Source organism: Erythrolamprus reginae, chromosome 9, assembly GCF_031021105.1.
Source record: "Erythrolamprus reginae isolate rEryReg1 chromosome 9, rEryReg1.hap1, whole genome shotgun sequence".
NCBI classification, from domain to species: domain Eukaryota; kingdom Metazoa; phylum Chordata; class Lepidosauria; order Squamata; family Dipsadidae; genus Erythrolamprus; species Erythrolamprus reginae.
In genome coordinates, this window is record NC_091958.1 from 6,375,634 (window position 1) to 6,402,815 (window position 27,182).

Genomic DNA, 27,182 nt, shown 5'->3' on the forward strand with positions numbered 1-27,182 from the left:
ATAATAATAATAGCAACAAACAACAACAACAACTGGAATATGAAATAGAACAGCCAGCAGAGTTAAAACCCAAAATTTCAAGTCTGGTTTCATAAGGTATTCTGTTGTGAGTGGAGGAGTGGAGCTACATTCTCATGGCTCTCTGCCTAACTAGCTTCTTGATGAAGCAACTAGGAAGAGCAGCAAAATTTCTCAAACTGACAAGATAAATACTAGTCTGGTTGCTGTTGTGATTCCGTCCGAGGCCCCTCAGGGAACGGCTGATCTTCTGTCGGTTTCCTGCTCAGAGGGGGAGGATGAGGAACAGGAGGTTCAGGCAGACGAGGAGGAGGAATCTCAGGCTGAGGAAGAGGGGGAACAGCCAGAGGCCCCCGAGAGGGAGCTCTCCCCAGCAAGCAGCCTGGATTCCTTAGAGGAAAATGCACAAGCAATAATCTGCAACAGAGAAGAGCAACACAAAGAAGGGACCAATTAGCTAGGTACTTTCAGCACTAAAGAGGCAACAGCTGGGTTTGGGTGTGGTGCTCTCTGGAAAGGCTAAAAGGCAGACCCACCCTTCCTGGCTTGTGGAGTATTATCTTTGGGAGTCCTGGGACCTGGCTGTGCTCTTTGGTGTCTTGGAATTCTGGTTTGTGACTTTGAATACTGAAACCTTGGGGGGAAAAGGTGGGGGGTCTTATTCTCTCCAGTGGTGGGTGTGCCAGCAAGAAGGCTGCTGTATTGTCTGGACATCAGGACTCTGCTGTAAAGTCTCATAACCTGCCTGTGGGGAAGAACAGGTTTTTCTCTGTGTTTCTTTTTCAAGCTATAAAGTACTTTTGCTTTTACCAGCGTGTCTGGCTGTTTTTTCCAGTTGGTGTTGAGGTCTGGGGGCACCCAGACAGAACAGTTGCCATAATGATTTAACCTTCAAAAACTAAGGCAGTAGATTCACCCTTACAGAGGTGGTCATTGAAGATATTCAGAAGATAGCAATAGTAATAACATTTAGACTTATATACCGCTTCACAGTGCAGTTTACAGAGAGTCAGCCTATTGCCCCCCAACAATCTGGGTCCTCATTTTATCCACCTCGGAAGGACGGAAGGCTGAGTCAACCTTGAGCCTACTGCTGGTAGCCGGTGATCAGCAGAAGTAGCTTGCAGTCCTTCTGTCAATTATTCTAACGAGAGAGTAGAACCCTTTCCCTAAATTGTAGTATTTGATTCAGATGATATTTAACTCTTGCATCTCATATTGTCTATCTCCCTCTGGTGAATATTTTATAAAATACCCTCTACAAATGCCAAGGCCTCATTGGTCTAAATTCAAAAAGGCAACATAAGTATTTCATGATCTCATCATCATCATCATCATCATCATTATTGAAAGGAAACCATAATTGTCTCCAGCAAGCCTCTGCATCGACAAGGCATCTTCAATAACAAAATTACATTAATTGCATAAGCTATTAAATATGATTGATGGCAAAATTAGAAGCTTGCCAACTCCTTCCTTACCACAAAAAGATATACAGTGCTTTCTTAAGTTGCTGTTCAGAAGTAGCATTGATGCCACGGAGATGAAAAAACAGAAATGTGAGCACAAGGACCCTCTCTGACTTATGACTGTATGTGAGTCATACATGGATGGTCCCGTCACTTATGGGAAGTCATCCAGTTTCTGTTATCACAGCTATGTTCTGTTTTATTATGGTTTCTATAAAAACCTTTCTATTTTAAGAAGGGATGACTCACACTTTTCGAACTTAGGAGCAAACCAGTGACCAGATTCATTCTTGCTACACTGGAGTCGCGTAGCCTGTTAGTCAAGGATCACAAATGGTCTCCCACCATTTCCCCAAATATCAGAACTCTAAGCCTGCTAGATTGGAATTTACCAGAAAGTAGAAACATAGAAACATAGAAGTCTGACGGTAGAAAAAGACCTCATGGTCCATCTAGTCTGCCCTTATACTATTTTCTGTATTTTATCTTTTCAGTTACTGTGAATTTACCAACCATGTCTGCTGGAAGTTTGTTCCAAGGATCTACTAATCTTTCAGTAAAATAATATTTTCTCATGTTGCTTTTAATCTTTTCCCCAACTAACTTCAGATTGTGTCCTCTTGTTCTTGTGTTCACTTTCCTATTAAAAACACTTCCCTCCTGGACCTTATTTAACCCTTTAACATATTTAAATGTTTCGATCATGTCCCCCCTTTTCCTTCTGTCCTCCAGACTATACAGATTGAGTTCATGAAGTCTTTCCTGATACGTTTTATGCTTAAGACCTTCCACCATTCTTGTAGTCCATCTTTGGACCTGTTCAATTTTGTCAATATCTTTTTGTAGGTGAGGTCTCCAGAACTGAACACAGTATTCCAAATGTGGTCTCACCAGCACTCTATATAGCGGGATCATGATCTCCCTCTTCCTGCTTGTTATACCTCTAGCTATGCAGCCGAGCATCCTACTTGCTTTCCCTAAGGCCTGACTGCACTGTTCACCCATTTTGAGGCTGTCAGAAATCGCTACCCCTAAATCCTTTTCTTCTGAAGTTTTTGCTAACACAGAACTGCCAGGATCCTGGAATGAATTTCTGGAGCTCCTACAGCATGGCCTAGAGCAGTGATGGCGAACTTATGTATTAACCCAGCTGCTGAAGTTGCCCTCTTTCAAAATGATGTAATCCACACTGCCAGTAATGGGCAGCCAAAATGTTTACTGCCGCACTTTGGGTGTGGCTTAATGGTCATGTGACTGGGTAGGAGTGGCTTGCCGCACTCTCCTTCCTGGGTCACCCCCCCCCCCGCCTCAGGCTGGCTAGCTAGGTGATAAGGTCCTGCCAGAAGCATAAATGCTGCCAGCGCCGCTTCCACCCACGCCTTCTGCTTGCACCTCAGGTGAGAGGTGGCCGCGTGAGGCTGGAGGGGAGCCGGGCAGGAGAGAGGGAAGCTTGTCCGAGGCCTGGGAGGAGGAAAGAGGAAAAAGGCAAGGAACACAGACGCAGTAGCAGCAGCAGCAGGGAAAAGAAGAAGAGCCCAGCCAAGACCAGTAATCCTTGAAGTGATAGCCGCCAATCAGCGCACGCATCTTCATTTCCGCCAGTGGAACTGTGTTCCACCCCGTCCTGCCTCCTCCCCTACCCCAGCATGCTGCCAATCCTCATCATAAATAGAATCCAACCATTCAGAGTGAGAAACAAAATAAGAAGTTCCATCAAGTTCTGAGAGCCTCAAGGAGCCCTCATTTCAACCGTGATACAAATATTCTCTTAAATATATACTGTAAGTACAAATGCTCAAATCTTACTGCTCATTTATTTTATTCCCAGCTGTTTCGCCCTCTTAATTGCTTCTCCATGTTGTGGGATTTTCTCCGCACGAGAGTTTAACAAATACAACCCTGCATGGAATATTATTAATATTGTCAGATTAATTCCATGTCTTTTAACACCCTCGGTCCCTCCTTTTCCTTTTTAACAGTACTCTATTAACTGCAAGTTTAATTAAAAGGCTAAATGAAAACATATTTGGAGAGTTTGTACATCTCTCCTTTAAATCATAACACTTTGTGAGATATTCTCATTAACTTGGCAGTGAATTTAACAGTAGCGTAGATCCTTTGCAAATGGCTGGATACTTCTGAATTAAATCTGCTACACTTTTTTGCACAAAAATTAGGGCAAATTTTTGTGCTTTATGTATGAATCAGCTAAGAAGAGATTGCATCATTCATTTTCAAAAAATATGTAATAGAAGAATTATTGTTTTATATATTTCCCCCTTTAGATAGGTAGTGTAATTACCTGCCAGAGTAATCTTACCAACAAGCAACTTGTCTTATTAATCTTGATGGAAGCAAGTCCGTTAGATTTCGTTTGGAGTAGCTGTTCATAAATCTGCTTTAACTGTGTGAAACCAGAATATCTCCGGGACCGCCTTCTGCCACACGAATCCCAGCGACCGGTTAGGTCCCACAGTGTTGGCCTTCTCCGGGTCCCGTCGACTAAACAATGTCATTTGGCGGGACCCAGGGGAAGAGCCTTCTCTGTGGTGGCCTCTGAAACCAACTCCCCCCAGAGATCAGAATTGCCCCCACCCTCCTCGCCTTTCGTAAACTTCTCAAAACCCACCTCTGCCGTCAGGCATGGGGGAATTGAAATATCTTCCCCAGGCCTATATAATTTATGTATGGTGTGTTGTGTGCATGTTTTTTAAATTATGGGTTTTTAACTTCGTATTATTAGATTTGTATTGTACATTGTTTCTATCACTGCTGTGAGCTGCCCCGAGTCTATGGAGAGGGGTGGCATACAAATTTAATAAATAAATAAAATAAATAAATAAATAAATTTGCGGACTATCCCTCTATGAGAGGTATGAAAATTAACCTTCATTCTATTAGATACATTGATCTACTTCACATTTTCATTTCGAAGTAAATCTCTTTTTTTATTCCCATGTTCTTCTGATTGACTACTTTTTTTTGGCAATTTGATCTGAACCTTTAATTTGGTTTGGAAGGTTCTTTCAATTCTGCAATTCAATTGCACAGTTTTACTATAATCGATGTCTACAAGCCAAAATCGAAATTCAGAATTCTTAAATTTGAACCTGTTGGATCTTTGGCTGTTGTGTCATCACTTTCTCCCTATGACTCAGACTTGCAATGAAGAAATGGCATTCAACTGATCATGGCTATAAAGATACATATAAACAGGAAGCGTGCTTTATATTCTATAATTGTATTCTGTTATTTAGCTGAGCTGAATGAACTATGTTTCTACTTCAAACCTCTGGGCGGTGATTGACAGAAGTTTGTGTTGCTGTGAATGAATGCAATAATATAAAGAATACAAAGAGCAGAGGGAGCAGGAATCAGATAATACAATAATCTTATTTACTTAGATTCTTGATCCAGAATGGCTGGACCAACCCAGTAATTGAATGATTTGAAGTACAGTATGCATGTTATGTCTGTCTCTCTTTCTCTTTCTCTTTTTCTTCTCCTATCCATGAATGAATGGATGAATTAATTAATTAATGGACAATTTGATCCAGGAATGCCCGGCTAAATAGATCCATATACACTGCTAAAAAAAATAAAGAGAACATTCAAATAATACATCCTAGATCTGAATGAATGAAATATTCTCATTGAATTCTTTGTTCTGTACAAAGTTGAATGTGCACAACAGCATGTGAAATTGATTGTCAATCAGTGTTGTTTCCTATCCTAAGGGGACAGTTTGATTTCACAGAAGTTTTATTTACTTGGAGTTATATTGTGTTGTTTAAGTGTTCCCTTTATTTTTTTGAGCAGTGTATATTAATTGATAGATTACAAGTAGGAAGTTGTAATTCTATACTATACACAATTTGGAGGACAACATAATATCTTTTAACACATTGTAAACTATCTGAAGAATTTTATGAAATGTTGCATAAAGATTCTAGATTAACATTCTACAGTGAGAGAAAGAGAATTTTACTTCTTTTACATAATATTAATTTTTCAATTCTTTTATTCGACGTGTTGCTTTGCATAGATTTTTCTTTATTTCTTTATTGCTCTTTTCTTTAGCCAATCATAAAATTTTGCCCATGTTTTATAGTAATCTGATTCTTCTTTTGGATAGACTGTCCATCTCCGCACAGTCTAGTATCTTTTTAATTATTATATTTTCTTCCGGTAGTTTATCTATTTTCCACTGTTGGGCATATACTATTCTGGCAGCTGTTAGTATATGTATAACTAGGCATCTTACCTCTTTTTCTATTTTTTTATTAAAAATACCCAATAAATATAATTCTGGTTTTTTTTCCAATTTCTTCATTTACTATTTCTTTTAACCAATTTGTTATTTTATTCCAAAACTTTTTTGCCTGTGTGCATGTCCACCATTGATGATAGAACGTGCCTCTTTCTTTTTTATACTTCCAGCATATTGGAGAGGTTTGGGGGAACATTTTTGATAGTCTTTCTGGCGATAGGTGCCACCTGTAAAACATTTTTAATTGGTTTTCCTTGAATGCAGTCAATTTTGTCATCCGCCAATTGTTAATCCATATTTTTTCCCATTTTTCTAATTCAATTGTGTAGCCAAAATTCATTCCCCAGCTTATCATAGTCTCTTTTACAATTTCCACTTCTGTATCATAACGAATCAAAAATTTATATATTTTACCGATTAATTTTTCATCATTTTTAACAGTGTCCAGTCCAACTTCTTTTGTTTCAAGAAGTGATATGTCCCAACCCCCATTCCTATTTCTACATCTAGTCTAGAAGTTACCTACTAATTAAAAATAAATAAATAAGCATGCACAACACCTACACATTTTCATCTTTTGATTTAATGATTATACTACTAGCTCTGAGGAAATATTCCTTTAGGTGGTAGAGTTCATTAAATGTGTAAGTTTTCTGAAACTGCATCTTATAAGATTTTTTTTTTTTAACAGTAGACTGGTGTGAAATGTGTTTTTATAATAGTCGCTCGCTGACAACATCTGAAGTGAAAATTCTTACATCTTTACACATTTCTAAGCCGGATCATCATTTCCTCCAAATTCCAGACATTTGTGTGAATCATGCCTATGGGGTACATATGTTAGAAATTAGTGTGCATGCACGCATACACACAAACACACACATTCCCACATCAAACCTCAGAAATGCATCGCATGTTCCACAGATACGGTTTGGGAGAAGACTTATGTTCAAAATTAATTATATAGATTTAATTTTGAACTTAGAAATCCTAAAACAAACGAAGCAAGGAGGGAAGAGAATTAAGATGGTTTGGAAACAAACGGTTACGGAAGAAATAAAGTGTAACTCTAAACCATTCTCTCTCATATCGTATTACTTCGCTGGCAGTTGTCTGTTGCTGAGGAATGGGACACAATGAAAGGAGATTTTCAATTCAGAATAGAGCTGGAAGGGATCTGGTGAGTCTTCTAATCCAATCCTCTGCTCAAGCAGGAGATCCTGTATCATTTCAGACAAATTGTCACCCAAACTTGTCCAGTCAACGAAGCAGTGGAAGTGATGTGCCGGTGTCTGGAGGCTGTTGGGGCCTGGATGGGTGTCAACAGACTCAAACTCAACCCTGATAAGACAGAGTGGCTGTGGGTTTTGCCTCCCAAGGACAATTCCATCTGCCCGTCCATCACCCGGGGGGGGGGGACTACTGACCCCCTCAGAGAGGGTCCGTAACTTGGGTGTCCTCCTCGATCCACAGCTCACATTAGAGAAACATCTTTCGGCTGTGGCGAGAGGGGACGTTTGCCCAGGTTCGCCTGGTGCACCAGTTGCGGCCCTATTTGGACCGGGAGTCACTGCTCACAGTCACTCATGCCCTCATCACCTCGAGGCTCGACTACTGTAACGCTCTCTACATGGGGCTACCTTTGAAAAGTGTTCGGAAACTTCAGGTCGTGCAGAATGCAGCTCCGAGAGCAATCATGGGCTTTCCCAAAAATGCCCATGTTACACCATCACTCTGCAGTCTGCATTGGTTGCTGATCAGTTTCCGGTCACAATTCAAAGTGTTGGTCATGACCTATAAAGCCCTTCATGGCACCGGACCAGACTATCTCAGGGACCGCCTTCTGCTGCACGAATCCCAGCAACCAGTTAGCTCCCACAGAGTGGGTCTTATCCGGGTCCCATCAACTAAACAATGTCGCTTGGCGGGACCCAGGAAAAGAGCCTTCTCTGTGGCGGCCCCAACCCTCTGGAACCAACTCCCCCCAGAGGTTAGAATTGCTCCCACCCTCCTTGCCTTTTGTAAGCTTCTTAAAACCCACCTCTGCCACCAGGCATGGGGGAATTGAGATACTCTTTCCCCCTAGGCCTTTACAATTTTATGCATGGTATGTCTGTATGTATGTTTGGTTTTACAATAAGGGTTTTTAACTGTTTATATTGGATTGTCATATGCTGTTTACTACTGTTGTTAGCCACCCCGAGTGTACGGAGAGGGGCAGCATACAAATCCAATCCAATCCAATCCAATCAAACATTCCTTAACAAATCTGCAGTGGTGAAGCACCCATCCCTTCTGGAGGCAAGTCGTTCCACTGGTTAATTGTTCCGTTTTAGGAAATTTCTTGTTAATTCCAGGTTGCTTTTCTCTCTTTGATTAGTTTCCATCCATTGTTTCTTGTCTTGCCTTCTCGTGTTTTGGATAAATAAGTTGACAGCCCCTCAAATACTGGAATACTGCTATCATGTCACTGCTAGTCCTTTTTTTATCTAGACTAGATGTACACAAATCCTGCAACCATTCTTCATAGATTTTAGTCTCCAGGTCTTGGTTGCTCTTTCTGTGCACTTGTTCTAAAGTCTCGGCATCTTTGTAACGTGGTGATGAAAACTGGATGCAGTATTCCAGGTCTGGCCTTACTAAGGTTTTATAAAGGGGTACTTTATTTAAATCTACCATCTTCATCTTTATCTTGTCCACGTCCCCTGTAGAATCTCCAAGAAAAGGCCTCTTCGTGTTTGCCTTCTCAAAGCCAGAAACTAATCCAAGGATTTCATTTTTAAACGAAAATCCACCAAACTTTACGCACAGTTCTGAAAATGACCATCTGTAAAATTTGGCAATTTACGAACTATTTACAAAGGACTTGTGTTTGGCAATGTAGCAATGTAGCACTAACTACATTCAGTAAAATTAATTTATACAAGGACTGCGTTGTTATAATGCAATATTTATATTAGAAATAAAAATGTTTTCCAGGAGGAAATACAAAGTCTTACAAAATATCATTGTAGACTATTGAGGCTCTACTTATATAAATTTCTCTTTGTACTTTATATTTTGATAAACTAATAAAATGTATATGTATATGTATATGTGTATGTATGTATGTATGTATGTATGTATGTATGTATGTATGTATGTATGTATATGCATATTATATGATCAGAGACTAGAAACCAAGACTTATGAAGAGAGACTGCAGGAACTGGGCATGGATAGCCTAGAGAAAAGGAGGGCCAGAGCAGACATGATGGCAGCCTACAGGTATACGAGGGGTTGCCACAGAGAGGAAGGGATCACTTTATTCTCCAGGGCACCAGAGGGCCGGACGAGGAACAATGTCTGGAAGCTGATCAAGGAGAGATTCAACCTGGAAATAAGGAAGAACTTCCTGATGGTCAGAACGATCAACCAGTGGAACAACCTACCAGCGGACATTGTGAACTCCAGTACTCTGGACATTTTAAAGAGGAAATTGGACTGCCATTTGGCTGGGATGCTATAGGGTTCCTGCTTAGGCAGGGGGTTGGACTTGATGACCCGCATGGTCCCTTCCAACTCTAACAATAAATAAATAAATAAATAAATGAATGAATGAATGAATGAATAAATATGTATATGTATATATGAAGTTCTACAGCAGAACTGCGGACTTCAACTACCAGACCGCTTCAGCTAAGGTACGTCCAATCTTGGTAACTTTGTATGGTATGTACAGTACTTCAATTCCCAGAATTCCCCAGCCAACATTAAGGTTTGTGTACTTCAATTCCCCAAATTCTCCAGTCAACATAGCTGGCTCAGGAATTCTAGGAGTTGAAGTCCACCAGTCTTAAGAACCTAAGAAGAGCCCTACTGAATCAGGCCAAAGCCCATCATCGAGTCCAGCATTCTGTGTTACACAGTGGACCATCAATTGTACATGGGGATTTTGAGCAGAAAGAGGAGACAACCCCCCTCCTTGTTGACCCCCAACAAATGGTACTGTTGACCCCCAACAAATGGTACTCAATGGAATCCTGCCTGCCTCAACCAACATAGAGGCAGCACTTGGACATCCGTTTCAATAACTACCGATACACTTGGCATCCATGAATCTGTCTAATCCTGCCTTGAAGCTCTCCAGGCTGACAGCTGCCATGACCTCTTCTGGAAGGGAATTCCATCAATCAAGGACCCTCTGGGTGAAGAAATATTTCCCTTTATTTGTCCTCGCTTTCTTACCTATGAGCTTTAGGGAGTGCCCCCTGGTCCTAGTATTGTCTGCTAGAGAAAATATTTTTTCTCTAGCCACCTTTTCTATCCCATGCGTGATTTTATACACTTCGGTCAAGTCACCCCTTAAATGCTGTCTTTCAAGGCTGAAGAGACCAAGGCGTTGCAACCTGGTTTCATAAGGGAGATGCTCCTTGCCGACCTATTTTCGAATCCCTTCCAACTACCACTGGTGACGTTACCTAGGTGGGTGATGAAACATCTGTAAGAAACCAACGATCCTCTGGGTGAAGAAATATTTCCCTTTATTTGTCCTTGCTTTCTTACCTATGAGCTTTAGGGAGGGCCCCCTCATCCTATTGTAAATGATTTAGCTTTATGGTAAATGATTTAGCTTTACTAGATAAATGGTCAAAGCAATGGAAACTGCAGTTTAATGTTTCCAAATGTAAAATAATGCACTTGGGGAAAAGGAATCCTCAATCTGAGTATTGTATTGGCAGTTCTGTGTTAGCAAACACTTCAGAAGAAAAGGATTTAGGGGTAGTGATTTCTGACAGTCTCAAAATGGGTGAACAGTGCAGTCAGGCAGTAGGGAAAGCAAGTAGGATTCTTGGCTGCATAGCTAGAGGTATAACAAGCAGGAAGAAGGAGATTATGATTCTGCTATATAGAATGCTGGTGAGACCACATTTGGAATACTGTGTTCAGTTCTGGAGACCTCACCTACAAAAAGATATTGACAAAATTGAACGGGTCCAAAGACGGGCTACAAGAATGGTGGAAGGTCTTAAACATAAAACATATCAGGAAAGACTTCATGAACACAATCTGTATAGTCTGGAGGACAGAAGGAAAAGGGGGGACATGATTGAAACATTTAAATATATTAAATATATTTAAATATATTAAATATATTAAATAAGGTCCAGGAGGGAAGTGTTTTTAATAGGAAAGTGAACACAAGAACAAGGGGACACAATCTGAAGTTAGTTGGGGGAAAGATCAAAAGCAACATGAGAAAATATTATTTTACTGAAAGAGTAGTAGATCCTTGGAACAAACTTCCAGCAGACGTGGTAGATAAATCCACAGTAACTGAATTTAAACATGCCTGGGATAAGCGTATATCCATCCTAAGATAAAATACAGAAAATAGTATAAGGGCAGACTAGATGGACCATGAGGTCTTTTTCTGCCGTCAGACTTCTATGTTTCTATTATTGTTCTCTATCCACCTTTTCATGTGAAGTGGCCAACGTTAAACCTGAGCCCACCTATAGACAAAACAACAACCACACACCTTTTGCGGATGTGTATTTTCACAATGAAACTTTTCCCCTCCTAGCAGGACCACCTCTTAGATCATGAAATATGATTGGCATAATATTATAGGAACTGTAGCGGCTGACTGCCCTTTGATTAATTGTTCAGCAGTTTGCCGAGCCCTGCTATGAAAGCTCCAGAGAATAAGCATAAAGCATGCTTAATAATTGCATAATTATGACATCTGTTACTCTGCAGCACCTCTTAGTGGGAAATTAACTGAAGAAATAGCAGGTTCAAAGATGTGTTAACACTCCGATAGCATATTTAATTGAAATATGAAGGGTGAGGGGATGTGTAATGGAGATTAAATTAAGTGCTCAGATAATCATCTGACGTGCATTTAATTGAGTCGCTCTCCTCAAGGCTGAAGAAGATCCTATTGAAGGCAAGGGGATGAGATAGTAAGCTGGAGACATATCTAATATTTCTTTTCATTCCCATTCGAATCAAAGTCATTTTTATAGACACAAAGTATGTGAAATTGCAGCTGATGGTTCTTTAGCTGCAGTCAGCCTTCATATACATCAAGTTCTATCCCAAGAATCTAGAACAGTGAACCTTTCCCCCCACAGGTGCCAAAAGAGCATGAGTGCACGCTATCGTGCATGCACAAGTGCCCACATCCAAAATTCAACGATCATCACCGTTCAAGTGAACTGTTAAGTCCTCGACTTACAACCTTACCAGTGTTGCTCTCTGGGGTGACAATTTGCTTCGCATTTCCTGTGCTCTCCTTCATGGGTCACCCCCCCCCCCCATCTCAGGCTGGGTAGCTAGGTGAATGGGTGCTGCCAGAAGCATAAATGCTGCCAGTGCCGCTTCCGCCCAAGGCTTCTGCTTGTACCTCAGGAGGGAGGTGGCCGTGTGAGGCTGGAAGGGATCCAGACAGGAGAGAGGGAAGCTCGTCCGAGGCCAGGAAGGAGGAAAGAGGAAAAAAGCAAGGAGTGCAGACTCAACAGCAGTAGCAGGGGGAAAAAGGAGAGTTGACCCGAGACCAGTAATCCAGGAAGTGACAGGCGCCGATCAGCTGGAGCTGCGCATGCATCTTCATTTCCACAGTTGGAACTGCATTCTACCCCGTCCTGCTTGCTGACTGTTCTGGTTTCTGGTAGAAATTTAGTAATTACAAATAACTCTTATTAAATGCATCATTTCATGAATAAAGCAACTCCGTTTATTTCTCTGCTCTCCTGTACTTCAACACATTCCATACAGCACTCGGTCCGTTATCTCTCTCTTAGCCGCATTTCTCACATTCCTTTTCCTGCTTCACTTAAACAAGATTTATTTTCCTAACCACATAACTTTGATAAAACAGCAGCACTGACTGAATACAATACAAAATACTTTGGCTTACTTTAGCATGGCAAAAAACCCACATCCATTATTCTTTTCGGCAACGTTGAAATTCCACCCTTCTTCTCCACTGACCCCTTGATGTGCCAAATACATCACTACAATATTTAACCCATTCCTCTCCTTAATATCTTCTTCCAGACCTCTGCTCTCAACGTTTCTAGACCCTCCTGAATTTAGGGTTAACCCAGCGAGCGTCTGATTCTCCCTCACTAGATCCTGAACTCATAGCCCCATCCTGTGGCTGGCCTCCCACCTGTTCTACTACCTGTAACCCCGGGCACCCCGCTACTTCATAAACATTATCTGAATACGAGTTCTCAATCTCTTCATCATCCTCCAACCGATCAGGAGTATGTACAACACTGACTACCCCTTCCTGTTTCCCAACTTCTGGTAGGCTCGTGTTTTGCTCTCCCCAGACTCCAAAGACTTCCCTGGAGCCAGGGGAGATTAGAAATGCCCTCCCCCTTCCTCCCGGAGGCTCTCTGGAAGCCAAAAACGCCCTCCCAGAACCTCTGTGTTAGCCAAAAAATCAGCTGGCCAGCACACATACACATTGGAGCTGAGCTAGGGCAACAGCTCATGTGCCAGCAGGTATGGCCACCTGTGAATTGAAACATGCCTGGGATAAACATATATCCATCCTAAGATAAAATACAGGAAATACTATAAGGGCAGGCTAGATGGACCATGAGGTCTTTTTCTGCTGTCAATCTTCTACGTTTCTATGTTTCACAAAGCAATAAGCCACGAGGTCTATTTTCAAAAGTGATTCCTCCCATAATTTTTGCCTGTCATTTATCATTGATTAGAGTTTAAACATCAGTCTTACGTACTCCTGGAATCTGAATTTTTTTAAATTAGGATGTCACTATTATGCAGATATGCCAAATGTTAAATTGATTTTGGGGACCTTTTGAAATAATAGCATTGCTGCTGTAAAATGAAAGCCATAATAGATTATTGATATGTATGGGCTTTGGACCAAGGGCACTTCCCAATGTCAACATTTCCAATATCTGATATTTTATGCAAAGAGACATTCATAATTAGGCTTATATTAAAAGTTGGTGCATATTGACTCCATTTTATTAATGACAATAACATAGCATTGATTGTCCTTGAAATATAACTATGAGCAATAGTGACTATTGCTAAATTGCTAATATATTTAAACATGAAGTAGAGGCGATGTCAAGAAGGGATTACAGTATTCAGATGCGTGGGATCCTTTGCAACGAATTAACTAAACTCAATTTAGCTATTTCCTCTTATGTAATTTCTGCATTCATTTGTGTATCTTCCTCATTCACTTTTTTCCCAACATTAATGATGCCAACATAGCCGCCCCGAGTCTACGGAGAAGGGCGGCATACAAATCTAATAAATAAATAAAATAAATAAATAAACATTCACCTGTTCTTCTTTATAAAGATCTTCATAGTAGTTCCTCATAATTTTCTCCAACTGATCTTTACCATATCTCAACTTCCCACTGGAGTCAATGCCATTATACAGGATTTTTCTTTTCTCTTCTTTAAATACCTTACCATTGTTAGACCTCGTCTTCATCAGGAACTTTGCAGCATCCACATACCATTTGTTTCATTGATTTTGTCCCCCATCCCATAATTCTTGGTCTGACTACCATTCTCATATTATTCCATTGTAACTCATCAAACATTTTCAATTCCACTCCCTTCCTCTCGTAACTCTCAGTTGCTCTTGTATCAAATCTATTTCCCTTAGCTTAGCCTCCCTTTCTCTCCCCCATCTCTTCCTATTATCAGCTTTCAAGATTATGTGATGTCCCCTCATAACTGTCTTACATGCATCCCATACAATCAGGGGTGGGCAGAAGGCAGGATGAGGTGGAACGCAGTTCCACCGGCAGAAATGAAGATGCGTACGCAGCTCTAGCTGATTGGCGGCTGTCACATCCTGGATTACTGGTCTCGGCTTGGCTCTCCTTTCCCCCCTCTGCTGCTATTGCTGTGTCTGCGCTCCTTGCTTTTTTCCTCTTTCCTCCTTCCTGGCCTCGAACGAGCTTCCCTCTCTCCTGCCCAGCCACCTCCCACCTGAGGCGCAAGCAGAAGGTGTGGGTGGAAGTGGCACTAGCAGCATTTATGCTTCTGGCAGCACCCATTCACCTAGCTACCCAGCCTGAGGTGGGGGGGCAACCCAGGAAGGAGAACACGGAAAACGTGAAGCAAATTGTCACCCCAGAGAGCAACACTGGTAAGATTGTAAGTCGAGGACTTAACAGTTCACTTGAACGATGATGATCGTTCAAGCCACTCCCACCTGGTCACATGGCCGGCAAGCCGCTCCTACCCAGTCACATGACCATTGAGCCACACCCACAAAATAAGCCACACCCACAGTGTGGCAGTAAAAATTTTGGCTGCACATTACTGCATACAATTGATTGCTTAGTATGGGTCTAATGAGAAGGGTGGCATAAAAAATCAAATAAATAAATAAATGATGCACATACTTGGTACATCCAATAGTAAAGAAGCATTTGTCCTTTAGAATGTAGGCTACGACGCAAGGTGATGATGTCATTGCTATGCGTCCCGATTTAACTAATATCATAAATAGATTTATACTTCATTTAATCACTGCTTATCAGAAGCAGGGATGGCAGCCAGCCGGAAGCCTCTTGGCTCCCAATAAATGCTTCTGAGCTGACCTATTTCTACACAACAGAGCCTTTTGTGTGTATCCCACAATGAAAGCAGCAAGGACATTTCATTTTTTAAGCGGGCAGCTTTTCATTTGTCTGCTGTTTATTCTCCTCCCAACCCTATCCCAAAGAGGCAAAACCTTTATGATTGACATTCAGGTGTTTGTATTCCTGCCTGCGATAACATTCTCTCATTTCATCAAGTCACTATTGGTTTTCTAGACTGCAACACTTATAAACCAAAACTTAACTATCATCGTTTGAGAAACCCCACACTCTTCTGGTATTGAGGATGTTGCTTAGTTGGGTAATGAAATGTCTTTAAAAAGGAACAAACACAACCCATCCAGCCTCGGAAAGCACCATGAACTTCATAGTCCTCCCCCTTCTCTCCACAAACCCCAATACCCTGATGTTACCTAGTTTCCTGCAAGAAAACCAACCAAGCTCAGAGATGAGTCCTCAGTTCAATCCTGAACTATAAATCTATCTATCTATCTATCTATCTATCTATCTATCTATCTATCTATCTATCTATCTATCTATCTATCTATCATCTATCTACTTATTATTTATTTTGTCCAATACACAATAATACACAATGATGGTTATAGAGGATATAGTAGAGAAGATATAGGAGATATAGGAGACACTATAGGACAGGGGACGGAAGGCACTCTAGTGCGCTTATGTACGCCAGTTACTGAGCTCTTAGGAATCTGGAGATGTCAACCGTGGACAATCTAAGGGTAAAGTGTCGGGGGTTAGGGGAGGATACTACAGAGTCCGGTAATGAGTTCCACGCTTCAACAACCTGATTATTAAAGTCGTATTTTTTAGTCAAGTTTGGAGCGGTTAATATTAAGCTTGAATCTGTTGTGTGCTCTTGTGTTCTTGTGGTTGAAGCTGAAGTAGTCTTTGACAGGCAGGACATTGCAGCATATGATCTTGTGGGCAATACTTAGATCGTGTTTAAGGCGTCGTAGTTCTAAGCTTTGTAGACCCAGGATTGTAAGTCTAGTTTCGTAGGGTATTCTGTTATGGTTAGAGGAGTGGAGGGCTGTTCTGGTGAAGTATTTTTGGACATTTTCAAGGGTGTTAATGTCCGAGATGCGGTATGGGTTCCAAACAGATGAGCTGTATTCTATGATGGGTCTGGCCAAAGTTTTGTAAGCTCTGGTAAGTAGTGTGAGATTTCCAGAGCAGAAGCTACGTAGGATTAGATTAACAACTCTTGAGGCCTTCTCCGCGATGTTGTTGCAGTGGGCTTTGGCACTTAGGTCTTTAGTTATTAGTATTCCGAGGTCCTTGACCGAGTGGGGATTATCTGTGATAACTTGTTTATTCAGTTTGTATTTGAAGTTCTGATTCTTTTGGCCGATGTTCTACACATGTTCTTCAATTGGTGAAATTGGTTTCTGCGACCAGGGCTTAACTGAAAGGGAAGTAAAGTTGACAGTTTGTGAGGGAGAGTTGAAAAAATAGTCCAGATGCTCTTTCATCCTGTCATATAACTTATTTGGGAGGAACAGGAGAAAGCAGATGGATAAAACTACAACCCTGGTGTGATAATATATACCTCACCGTTGTAGCTTTGAGAATAAATAAGCTTACCCATTAATATGACACCAGGAGAAATTAACAAGATACCTCACTTAAAAAGAAAACCCAACTTCCCTCTTTTATTCCTTTTCTTACTCCTAACCTTCAATAAAAAATTATTTTCAAAATCCTTTTGAGTGTTTTGAAATCACAATTGCCATTTCATAAAGAATCGGGGGAGTTTGTCATCCTCTTAAATTATATTGATAAATGTTTCATCAATTTGTATAAAAATGCTTTTTTCCCCTCGGTTAATTTTTTTTTATTATTAACTTCCAAGTATTCACTTATAATTCCCTCCATTCAAAGAACACAATGACAGAAATTAATAATTCATGGCTTCCTTTTGTCACGAAATGCAAAAAATAGAATATTCCTTCCATGAACCTTGCCTTAAAAAATGGATCATATTTCTCTGGAAAAGATGGCTTTGGAAAGTAAAGATGGTGTAGAAGTTTTGTTCGTTGGTTTGTTTGTTTTTTAAGGTGAGCAATTGTACAAATAGTCCTTTACTATGTCCACAATTGAGCCAAAATTAGGAGTCCGGAAACTAAAACATGTAAAGAATGTTTAGTTTAATAAAAAGAAGGACTAAGGGTGACATGATAGTAGTGTTCCAATATTTGAGGGGTTGCCACAAAAAAGAGAGAATCATTACTCTCCCAAGCAGTGTTTCCCAACCTTGGCAACTTGAAGATATTTGGACTTCAATTCCAGAATTCCCCAGCCAGCGAATGCATTCGCCAGACTAATCCTTGAATACAGCTCATCTGTCTGGAACCCACACTGCATTTCGGACATAAACACTCATAGAAACATAGAAACTTAGAAGACTGATGGCAGAAAAAGACCTCATGGTCCATCTAGTCTGCCCTTATACTATTTCCTGTATTTTATCTTACAATGGATATATGTTTATCCCAGGCATGTTTAAATTCAGTTACTGTGGATTTACCAACCACGTCTGCTGGAAGTTTGTTCCAAGGATCTACGACTCTTTCAGTCAAATAATATTTTCTAACGTTGCTTTTGATCTTTCCCCCAACTAACTTCAGATTGTGTCCTCTTGTTCTTGTGTTCACTTTCCTATTAAAAACACTTCCCTCCTGAACCTTATTTAACCCTTTAACATATTTAAATGTTTCGATCATGTCCCCCCTTTTCCTTCTGTCCTCCAGACTATACAGATTGAGTTCATTAAGTCTTTCCTGATACGTTTTATGCTTAAGACCTTCCACCATTCTTGTAGCCCGTCTTTGGACCCGTTCAATTTTGTCAATATCTTTTTGTAGGTGAGGTCTCCAGAACTGAACACAGTATTACAAATGGGGTCTCACCAGCGCTCTATACAGCAGGATCACAATCTCCCTCTTCCTGCTTGTTATACCTCTAGCTATGCAGCCAAGCATCCTACTTGCTTTTCCTACTGCCCAACCACACTGCTCACCCATTTTGAGACTGTCAGAAATCACTACCCCTAAATCCTTCTCTTCTGAAATTTTTGCTGACACAGAACTATTTATTTTATTTGTTTTGTCAAGTACGTATTGCTGGTATGCAAAGATATAATAATATTTATATACATGATACTAGTAAAAGAGAAAACTCTCCCGGTGAAATCCATAGCACTCAAAAGCGTTTCATCATAGCTGGATCAAGCCCACCAACTTGAGAAGATGGCTCTTCGTGGATTCTGGGTGGCTAAGTCCAACCTACCAGTAAACACACAAACAAACAAACAAACAAACAAAAACAACAGACCTCCAAGGGGCAGTTGTTTTAAGGAAATAATTGTTCAGGAAGTTGGGTTTTTACTGAAGCCAAATTTAAGTGCTCGGGAACAGGAAACCATTTAGCATGTATGTTAGATGTTCCTAATGACTAGTTAACTAGAAACAGCTTCATGCTGAGCCCCCAAGCAATTACAAAGGACTTTCTTTCAGACATCATTAAAATATTTACTGCCAAATGGATGGAGGATTTTTGACACTGCTGTCACAAGATTTACACACGTGTCGCATTCCCCACCCTGCTTTGATTTTCGATAGGAGAAAATGGGAAACTGAAAACGACAATTTCTTTCCACTCCTTCTGGTAGGTCTTGGCGGACAGAGACAGTCTCAGTTTTGAATTCTACGCTGGTCCAATGAAACCTTTTTTATGTGGCCCTAACATCTTGTTAAAAATAGCTTTTACAAGCATACAATGGGATTGTGCCGTGACAATGACTAAGCAGAGGTGGTTCTAAGGATCCTGGGGAACATTTTAAGAGAAGCTAAGTATGTTTTATGAGTTTAGCGAACTGTTCTATGTATGCTGGCTAGAAACATAGAAACATAGAAGACTGACGGCAGAAAAAGACCTCATGGTCCATCTAGTCTGCCCTTATACTATTTCTTACAATGGATAGATGTTTATCCCAGGCATGTTTAAATTCAGTTACTGTGGATTTACCAACCACGTCTGCTGGAAGTTTCTTCCAAGCATCTACTACTCTTTCAGTAAAATAATATTTTCTCATGTTGCTTTTGATCTTTCCCCCAACTAACTTCAGATTGATTCAGGGTAATTATTTAAAATTCTTTACAAACATTTCACAGCTTCTTGGAAGTTTTTTGGCATATTTTTTTGCTCTGGTCTATCTGAATATTGTCCATTCTAGCTCAGTTTTATCAAGAAAACTTGCATTATTTTTCATTTCAAAAATAATTTTTTGCAGAATTTTTAAAAACAATCTGATTTGAATTGGCTTGTGGCTATGTTTATGTATCTATTCTGCATAAATTATATAGGATATAGAGATAGATAGATAGATAGATAGATAGATAGATAGATAGATAGATAGATGGATGGATGGATGGATGGATGGATGGATGGATGGACGGAGGGAGGGAGGGAGGGAGGGATGGAGGGAGGGATGGAGGGATGGAGGGATGGAGGGATGGAGGGATGGATGGATGGAGGGAGGGATGGATGGATAGACAGACAGACAGACAGACAGACAGACAGATAGATAGATAGATGATTGATAGAGATAGAGATAGACAGATGATAGATGATAGAGACATATATAATTAGATAGCTAGATAGCTAGATAGCTAGATAGCTAGATAGCTAGATAGCTAGATAGCTAGATAGCTAGATAGCTAGATAGCTAGATAGCTAGATAGCTAGATAGCTAGATAGCTAGCTAGATAGATAGATAGATAGCTAGATAGATAGATAGATAGATAGATAGATAGATAGATAGATAGATGATAGATAGATAGATAGATAGATAGATAGATAGATAGATGATAGATAGATAGATAGATAGATAGATAGATAGATAGATAGATAGATAGATAGATAGATAGATAGATATGGATAGATGGATGGATGGATGGATGGATAGGAGGGAGGGTGGTTGGGTGGTTAGGTAGGTAGGTAGGTAGGCAGGCAGGCAGGCAGGCAGGCAGGCAGGCAGGCAGGCAGGCAGATGGGATTATTTATTTGTGAAGTTTTTTGCCACTTATCCAACAAGTCTGGTTATGACTAATAGACGAAGGATAGACAGACAAATAGGCAGATGGTTGGATGGATGGACAGGGATGGAGAGAGAAAGAGATAGAGAAAATAAAATTGACAGATAATTGATAAATCTCATATTGGAACAGGAAACTGGGTCAAGATGTCATATTTCCTACCTCTCTAAGTATTTTAGCAAACTTATATTTTATTAACGAAAGAAACTCAGCCAAGTTCCAGGGCCTTGAAACACCCACAAGGTAAAAGCAGATTAAGCCTTATTTCTTTTATGGCTAATATGATGAAGAAGAAAAAATCTTATCCAAGAGGGACAAAACAGAAACTTCAAACATCCTGATTTTTTTCTCTCCCTGTTTTCAGAACTGTGGATGCTCCTATACAGATAAAGACCATCTGCAAAATTTGGACTCAGATCAAAGTCCGGCCAGTGTCTCTCTCCCACAGAATGGAGGATTCTCCCGCTCTCTCGGTGAAGTTTAGCAAAACATACATGTGTCAAGGTTAAAGAGAAATCAGCAGGCCTCGGAGAAGCCAAGACTTATTTCTCCTGCATTTGCTGCAGAAAAATACTGAGATTATTCCCAGTAACGGGTGATAAAAATGCGATAGGGAAACACTGGAATTCATTAGTACAGGTAGACAGATGGTCACAATTCAGCCTAGATTTTCTGTGACTAAGCCAGACAGGTGTTAAGTCAGTTTGGCCCCGTTTTACGTTCTTTCCTGCTGCAGTTTTAAGTAAATCACCGTGGTTGTTAAGTTAGCAACACAGTGGGGTTGGGGTTTTTTTTTTACGTGAATCTGACTTCCCCCGTTGACTGTGCTGGTCAGAAGGTCCCACAAGTGGATCAGAGGTCCCTGGGAAAATGCAGCCGTTATAAATAGGGGTCAGTTGCTAAGCAGGCAAAGTTTGGTCATGTGATCATGAGGATGTTGAAACGGTTGTGAGAAAAATAGTCATAAGTCACTTTTATAGATCATCTTCTATCATCTATCTATCATCTCTATATATCTATCTATCATCTATCATCTACTATGTATCATATTTCATCTATCATCTATCAATCTCTTTTTCTCTCTCTCTCTCATCTATCATCTATGTATCATCTATCTATCTATCTATCTATCTATCTATCTATCTCATCTATCTATCATCTATCATCTACCTACCTACCTACCTATCATCTATCTATCTATCTATCTATCTATCTATCTATCTATCTATCTATCTGTCATCTATCTATCTATCTATCTGTCATCTATCTATCTATCTATCTATCTATCTATCTATCTATCTATCATCTGTCTGTCTGTCATCTATCTATCTATCTATCTATCTATCTATCTATCTATCTATCTATCTATCTATCTTGTATCATCTATGTATCATCTTTCATCGATCATCTATCAATCTCTCCCTCTCTCTCTCTCATCTATCATCTGTCTATCTATCTATCTATCTATCTATCTATCTATCTATCTATCTATCTATCTCTACTTACCTACCTACCTACCTACCTACCTACATACATACATACATACATACATACATACATACACAAAAACATTTTTGTTATATGAGTACACCTGTGTCCCCAAGTCATCCTTAGCACCCGCTCCAGACCTCGTCTATAATTAAAGCAAGACAACAACGTTGAAAAGGTATTTTTTCAACCCAGAACAAATGATAAGGCATGCTTCTAATTCCGTCTACAATTTTATTTGCTTATTGTAAAAAAAGGAGGGGGGGAAAAAATCAAAAGTTAGTATTGATTGCACTTAAGCTGACGGTGGGATTATATCTCAAGCAAATATTCACCTTTGGGTCTTTTATGCCCGTTTCTCAGTAGCCTGGGAAAGGAAAGGAAAGCACAGGTGAGCGACTGCTTGGATTTCATCAATTCATTGAAAACGATGGAAAAGCATACTTGGTAGAAAATAGATTTGCGTAAAAAGAATTGTGTATGAAATATGAACTTCTAATTTTAAGGCGTGGGGGAGAAATGAGGTGTTGCCTTAGTTGAATACCTTTTGTTCACTGGCTGCTTTTTTTAAAAAAAAAAATAATGCCCTGAGATATTTGCAAATTGTTTTATTTGATCAGGGTGTGATCATTCCATTGAAGATTATATTAGAAAGATGCTGCATATTTCAGAAATAGCCAAGGTGGATATACAGAATAAAAAGGGGCAAGTCTTATCAAATGAAATTCAATGTAGAGAAAAGTAAAATTTTACACTTAGACAAGAAAAGCCAAAGGTACACATATAGACTGGGTGAAACTAGGCTTAATGGTAGTAACTGGACAATCAGTTAAATTTGAGCCAATAGTGTAAGGTGGCAGCCAAAAAAAAAATGCAAAAAGCTAAGTTGCATTAACAGAGGGATACAATCTAGATCAAGTGAGTACTCAGAAGAGTGAGGTCGGGTGGCAGGAAAAGCAAGTAGAATGCTTGGCTGCATAGCTAGAGGTATAACAAGCAGGAAGAGGGAAATTGTGATCTCGCTATATAGAGTGCTGGTGAGACCACATTTGGAATACTCTGTCCAGTTCTGGAGACCTCACCTACAAAAAGATATTGACAAAATTGAATGGGTCCAAAGACGGGCTACAAGAATGGTGGAAGGTCTTAAGCATAAAACGTATCAGGAAAGACTTAAGGAATGTTTATTTTTACGTGAAAGGACCGCCCTTTGCTTGCAGCGCCACTGCGGCGTCCTTTTTCATAAAAATAACAATGTTTATTTTTACATGAAGACCTCCCTTTGAAGGAGTTGGGGAATCCCTCCCATGAAGAGATTCCGGGGATGTAACCTTGACGTCACTGGCAGGTTGCTAAGGACGCCAAGGTGATCACTTCCTGGATTCCATGGAATCCAGGAAGTGATCACCTTGGCGTCCTTAGCAACCTGCTGGTGACGTCAAAGCTCCAAATGCCAAACGTGACCCCGAACTTTGCCTGAAGTTTCAAAAAATTTCAGGTTTGTGTTCGGCATACCAAACACCGCAAAATTCGGTACGGACCCGAATTGTGCGGGTTCGGTTCGCCCATCGCTGGTAGCAGATCCTTGGAACAAACTTCCAGCAGACGTGGTTGGTAAATCCACAGTAACTGAATTTAAACATGCCTGGGATAAACATATATCCATCCTAAGATAGAATACAAAAAATAGTATAAGGGCAGACTAAATGGACCATGAGGTCTTTTTCTGGGTGGTAAACAGGAGGTGGATATATTAGAATGTGGTAAACTATTTCTCAACAAAGTAGCTTTAAGTTTAAAAAGCAGAAACAAGCTAGATTTTTTTTAAAAAAAATCTCTTTTTCTCTGTTCTTAGGTCATGAGTCAACACCTGTAATTATGCCAACTCTCAAGTGTCATCTTTGATGTGATAGTTATGGTCTCTAGCACAACAGAAAGGCCTACATAGTGATTCTGTGTCTCGGATTATTTTTTTTCTCTTTTCTCTTTTTTTCTTTCTTTTCTCCCCTTTCCAGAGGCATTTTTTTTTTAAAAAAAGAGCATGATTTACAACTCAATGAGCCTCTCAATGCAGCCAGAAAAATGACAAACAATAAATATATGGAGCATTACGTTAACAGCCTGAGAACAATAGCTTGTCAGTTATGACTCGATAGTGGTACGTTTTAATTTTGTCTTTCGGTTTTTTTAAAATAAAATAAAATAAAAATTCCTGGCACGCATGTCTTGTTTGAACACAAGCGTTGAAGTCAAGTGTGTCATCCAAGCATAGAGTTTATAATGCCCTGTATTTTTGGTCCTTTTCATCAAACATCATCTCTATGGTAACAATTATTGCCCCAGAAATTATTTTCAGAATGGCGTATTATTGAATGCAGATTTTGGGTAAAGAGGATATGTTGTGGTTAGCTCTGGCCCAGCTCCTGCCCCAAGGACTGTGGATGTGGGGGAGACATCCACATGCTGCAGGCCTGTTTTGCCCCCGGTGGAATCTGATGATGAAGGCTCCTCTGACCAAGAAGACATGAGTGACAGGGAGGAGGAGAGTGTGGCAGACAGCTCAGAAGGAGATCAATTATCTAGCTCCTCCTTCGATTCAGAACAAGAGTTAATGATACAGCCACGCATGCGGAGAGCGATGCATAGGCAACAACAACTGAGAGATTATTATCAAAGAAAATGAGGCCACCTGTGGTTGGGTGGGGCTGTGGTCATTAGTGAGGCTGCTATAAATAGCAGCATGTGGGTTTGACCATTGTGGAGGATTCTCTGATCGTTGTGTTTCGTGACTGCTTTACTGACTTTGACCTTTTGTGTGCTGATTTTCCCCCACTTTGAAACTAAACCAGAACAAAGTGTGTTTCACTTTGTGAAAGAAGAAGGACTGTGAATTGCCTCACAGCTGCAATCTAAGTATCACAGAACTGATAAGGGACTTGTACAAATTACCAGTTTGTTTGGAGACAGTGCTCTTTGCTATACCAAAAGACGGCTTGGTTTAAGTGAATTTTCATTATAAAGAACATTGTTTTGAATTTTCAAACGTGTGTGTGTGTCTGAAATTTGTACCTGTGAATTTTTGGGAGGATTCTACCAGAGAGCCCGACAGAACAGGATAAGGCAGAGAAGAGCAACTAAGATGATTCAGAGGGTTTAAAAAAAATCACCTTTGGGCTAAAATTTCTTTCTCCAATTCTATGTTCAGATACGTAGTATTTTCAGTTCTGTACTAGCTAGAATTATGGTGGTCTGGAACATCTGGAGAACGTCAAGTAGAAGAAAGTTTAGCGAAGTTATATTACTCTTGCAAAATGAAATTGGCCATCTATGGGTTTTATTTCCTTGTGCTTCACTCCAAGCTTCCTAAAATCAGGACTGCTAATGATTAGTAGCAAAATTTCCATACAAGAAAAGTACAATTTTATGGCTCTCTCTTTTTTCTGTGTTACAAAACAGTATGAAGCTCTAACAAGCTTTGCACTGATTAAAAGTGAATAAATCATTCCTTCCAAAAATATATATATATATAGGGATCAAAGGATTGAACATTTATATCCTGGCTTTTAGCCAAGATATGTTTGCCTATTTCAGCCTCTCATCATGAAAATGAAATATAGGCTTGGTTTAAGAATAGGGCTTGGCTAGAGAAAGGTAGAGGGAACTCTGTATGCAAAAATAAAGAAAACAGCTATAAGTACTCCTGACTTACAACTGTTCCTTTAGTGACCATGCGAAGTTACAATGGAAGCCGGTCGCAAAGCCATCACAGGACCTGAGACAACCATCATAAATATATCTCAGTGCCTGAAATTTGATCATATGTCTCCGAGGAATACTAGGACGGTCATAAGGGTGAGGAACCAGTCATAACCCACATTTTTCCAATGTTGTCGGAACTTCAAACTGTTACTATACGGATGCTTGTAAACCAAGGAGTAAACTAAGCACACCTGCTCCATGTGTAGCCATTGCAATGAAGCTGATTACTTTGGCTTGGAAACTGTTTTCTCATGGCTAAACATAATGTCAAAAGTTGCGGCTGCGTGTTTTCCCGGGAATGTCTTCCCACCCAAAAAGTTTTTTTTAAATTTTTTTTGTTTAAATCCTAGGTTTGATATGCCCCAAGCCATGCTGAGTTTCATCTTAAAAGCCACTTAGATTAAAAAAAACCCCCACTAGTAGTTTACCCCCTGCCGAGCAGTCACTTCAGACCTTTGCAGCAAAGGGGTTTATATGTTCACATCATGCGTCAAGCAGAGTTTATAGCTATTCTCTCAAAGACCAGCGGTTTACTCCAACAGCGAAGTACTTACATATTAGTAACTCTGGGTTTGCTTAACAGAATGGAGAGTAAGGCCACCTTTTGTACCCTCACGTCTGTTTAAAACGCTGCAGTGTTTTTAACGTTTTAGGAGCAGTAGAAGGAAACCGTTCTAAATTGGTCCTGTGAAATCTAGGAGTCTGTTGCCGATTGAATAGGGAAAGAAAGAAAGACGCATCAATTTTATTTATTTATTTTTATTTATTCATTTGTCCAATACACAAATACATAGGAAGAAAAAAAGACATGTGGTAATATATACAAGGGTAAAAGTGAACTTAGAGGAGAGGATATATGAAAGGAAGAGAATATATATGATAGATGAAAGAAAGTAAAGACCATTGGACAGGGGACGAAAGGCACATCAGTGCACTTATGTACGCCCCTTACTGGCCTCTTAGGAACCTGGAGAGGTCAATCGTGGAGAGTCTAAGGCAGAAATGTTGGGGGTTAGGGGTTGACACAATTGAGTCTGGCAATGAGTTCCACGCTACGATAACTCGATTGTTGAAATCATATTTTTTACAGTCAAGTTTGGAGCGGTTGGTATTAAGTTTGAATCTGTTGTGTTCTCTTGTGTTGTTGCGGTTGAAGCTGAAGTAGTCATTGACCGGTAGGACGTTGCAGAATATGATCTTGTGGGCAATACTCAAATTGTGTTTTAGGCGCCGTAGTTCTAGGCTTTCAAGGCCCAGGATTGCTAGTCTATTTTCGTAGGAAATTCTGTTTTGAGTGGAGGAGTGAAGGGCTCTTCTGGTGAAATATCTTTGCACATTTTCAAGGGTGTTGATGTCTGAGATGCCCCATTCTTCATCTTTCAACATTTAAAACATTGCCGATGGAGATGGATTATTAATGATAATTTCCATGCGGTTATGATCCCAGAGATGGGTTC

The 27,182-nt window shown here is 40.1% G+C and overlaps 1 protein-coding gene across 1 annotated transcript in view; it reads right to left on the bottom strand.

The window, feature by feature from the left end:
- Positions 1-27,182, bottom strand: part of LOC139172475 (uncharacterized) — a gene marked incomplete at its 5' end in the record, with an annotated part of 185,065 nt that overhangs the window by 138,171 nt on the left and 19,712 nt on the right. Inside the window, 4 exon segments of the mRNA XM_070761622.1 lie at positions 8,958-8,980; positions 19,938-19,964; positions 20,208-20,321; positions 20,392-20,520. Of these exon segments, the coding sequence (XP_070617723.1) occupies positions 8,958-8,980; positions 19,938-19,964; positions 20,208-20,321; positions 20,392-20,520 (293 nt within the window).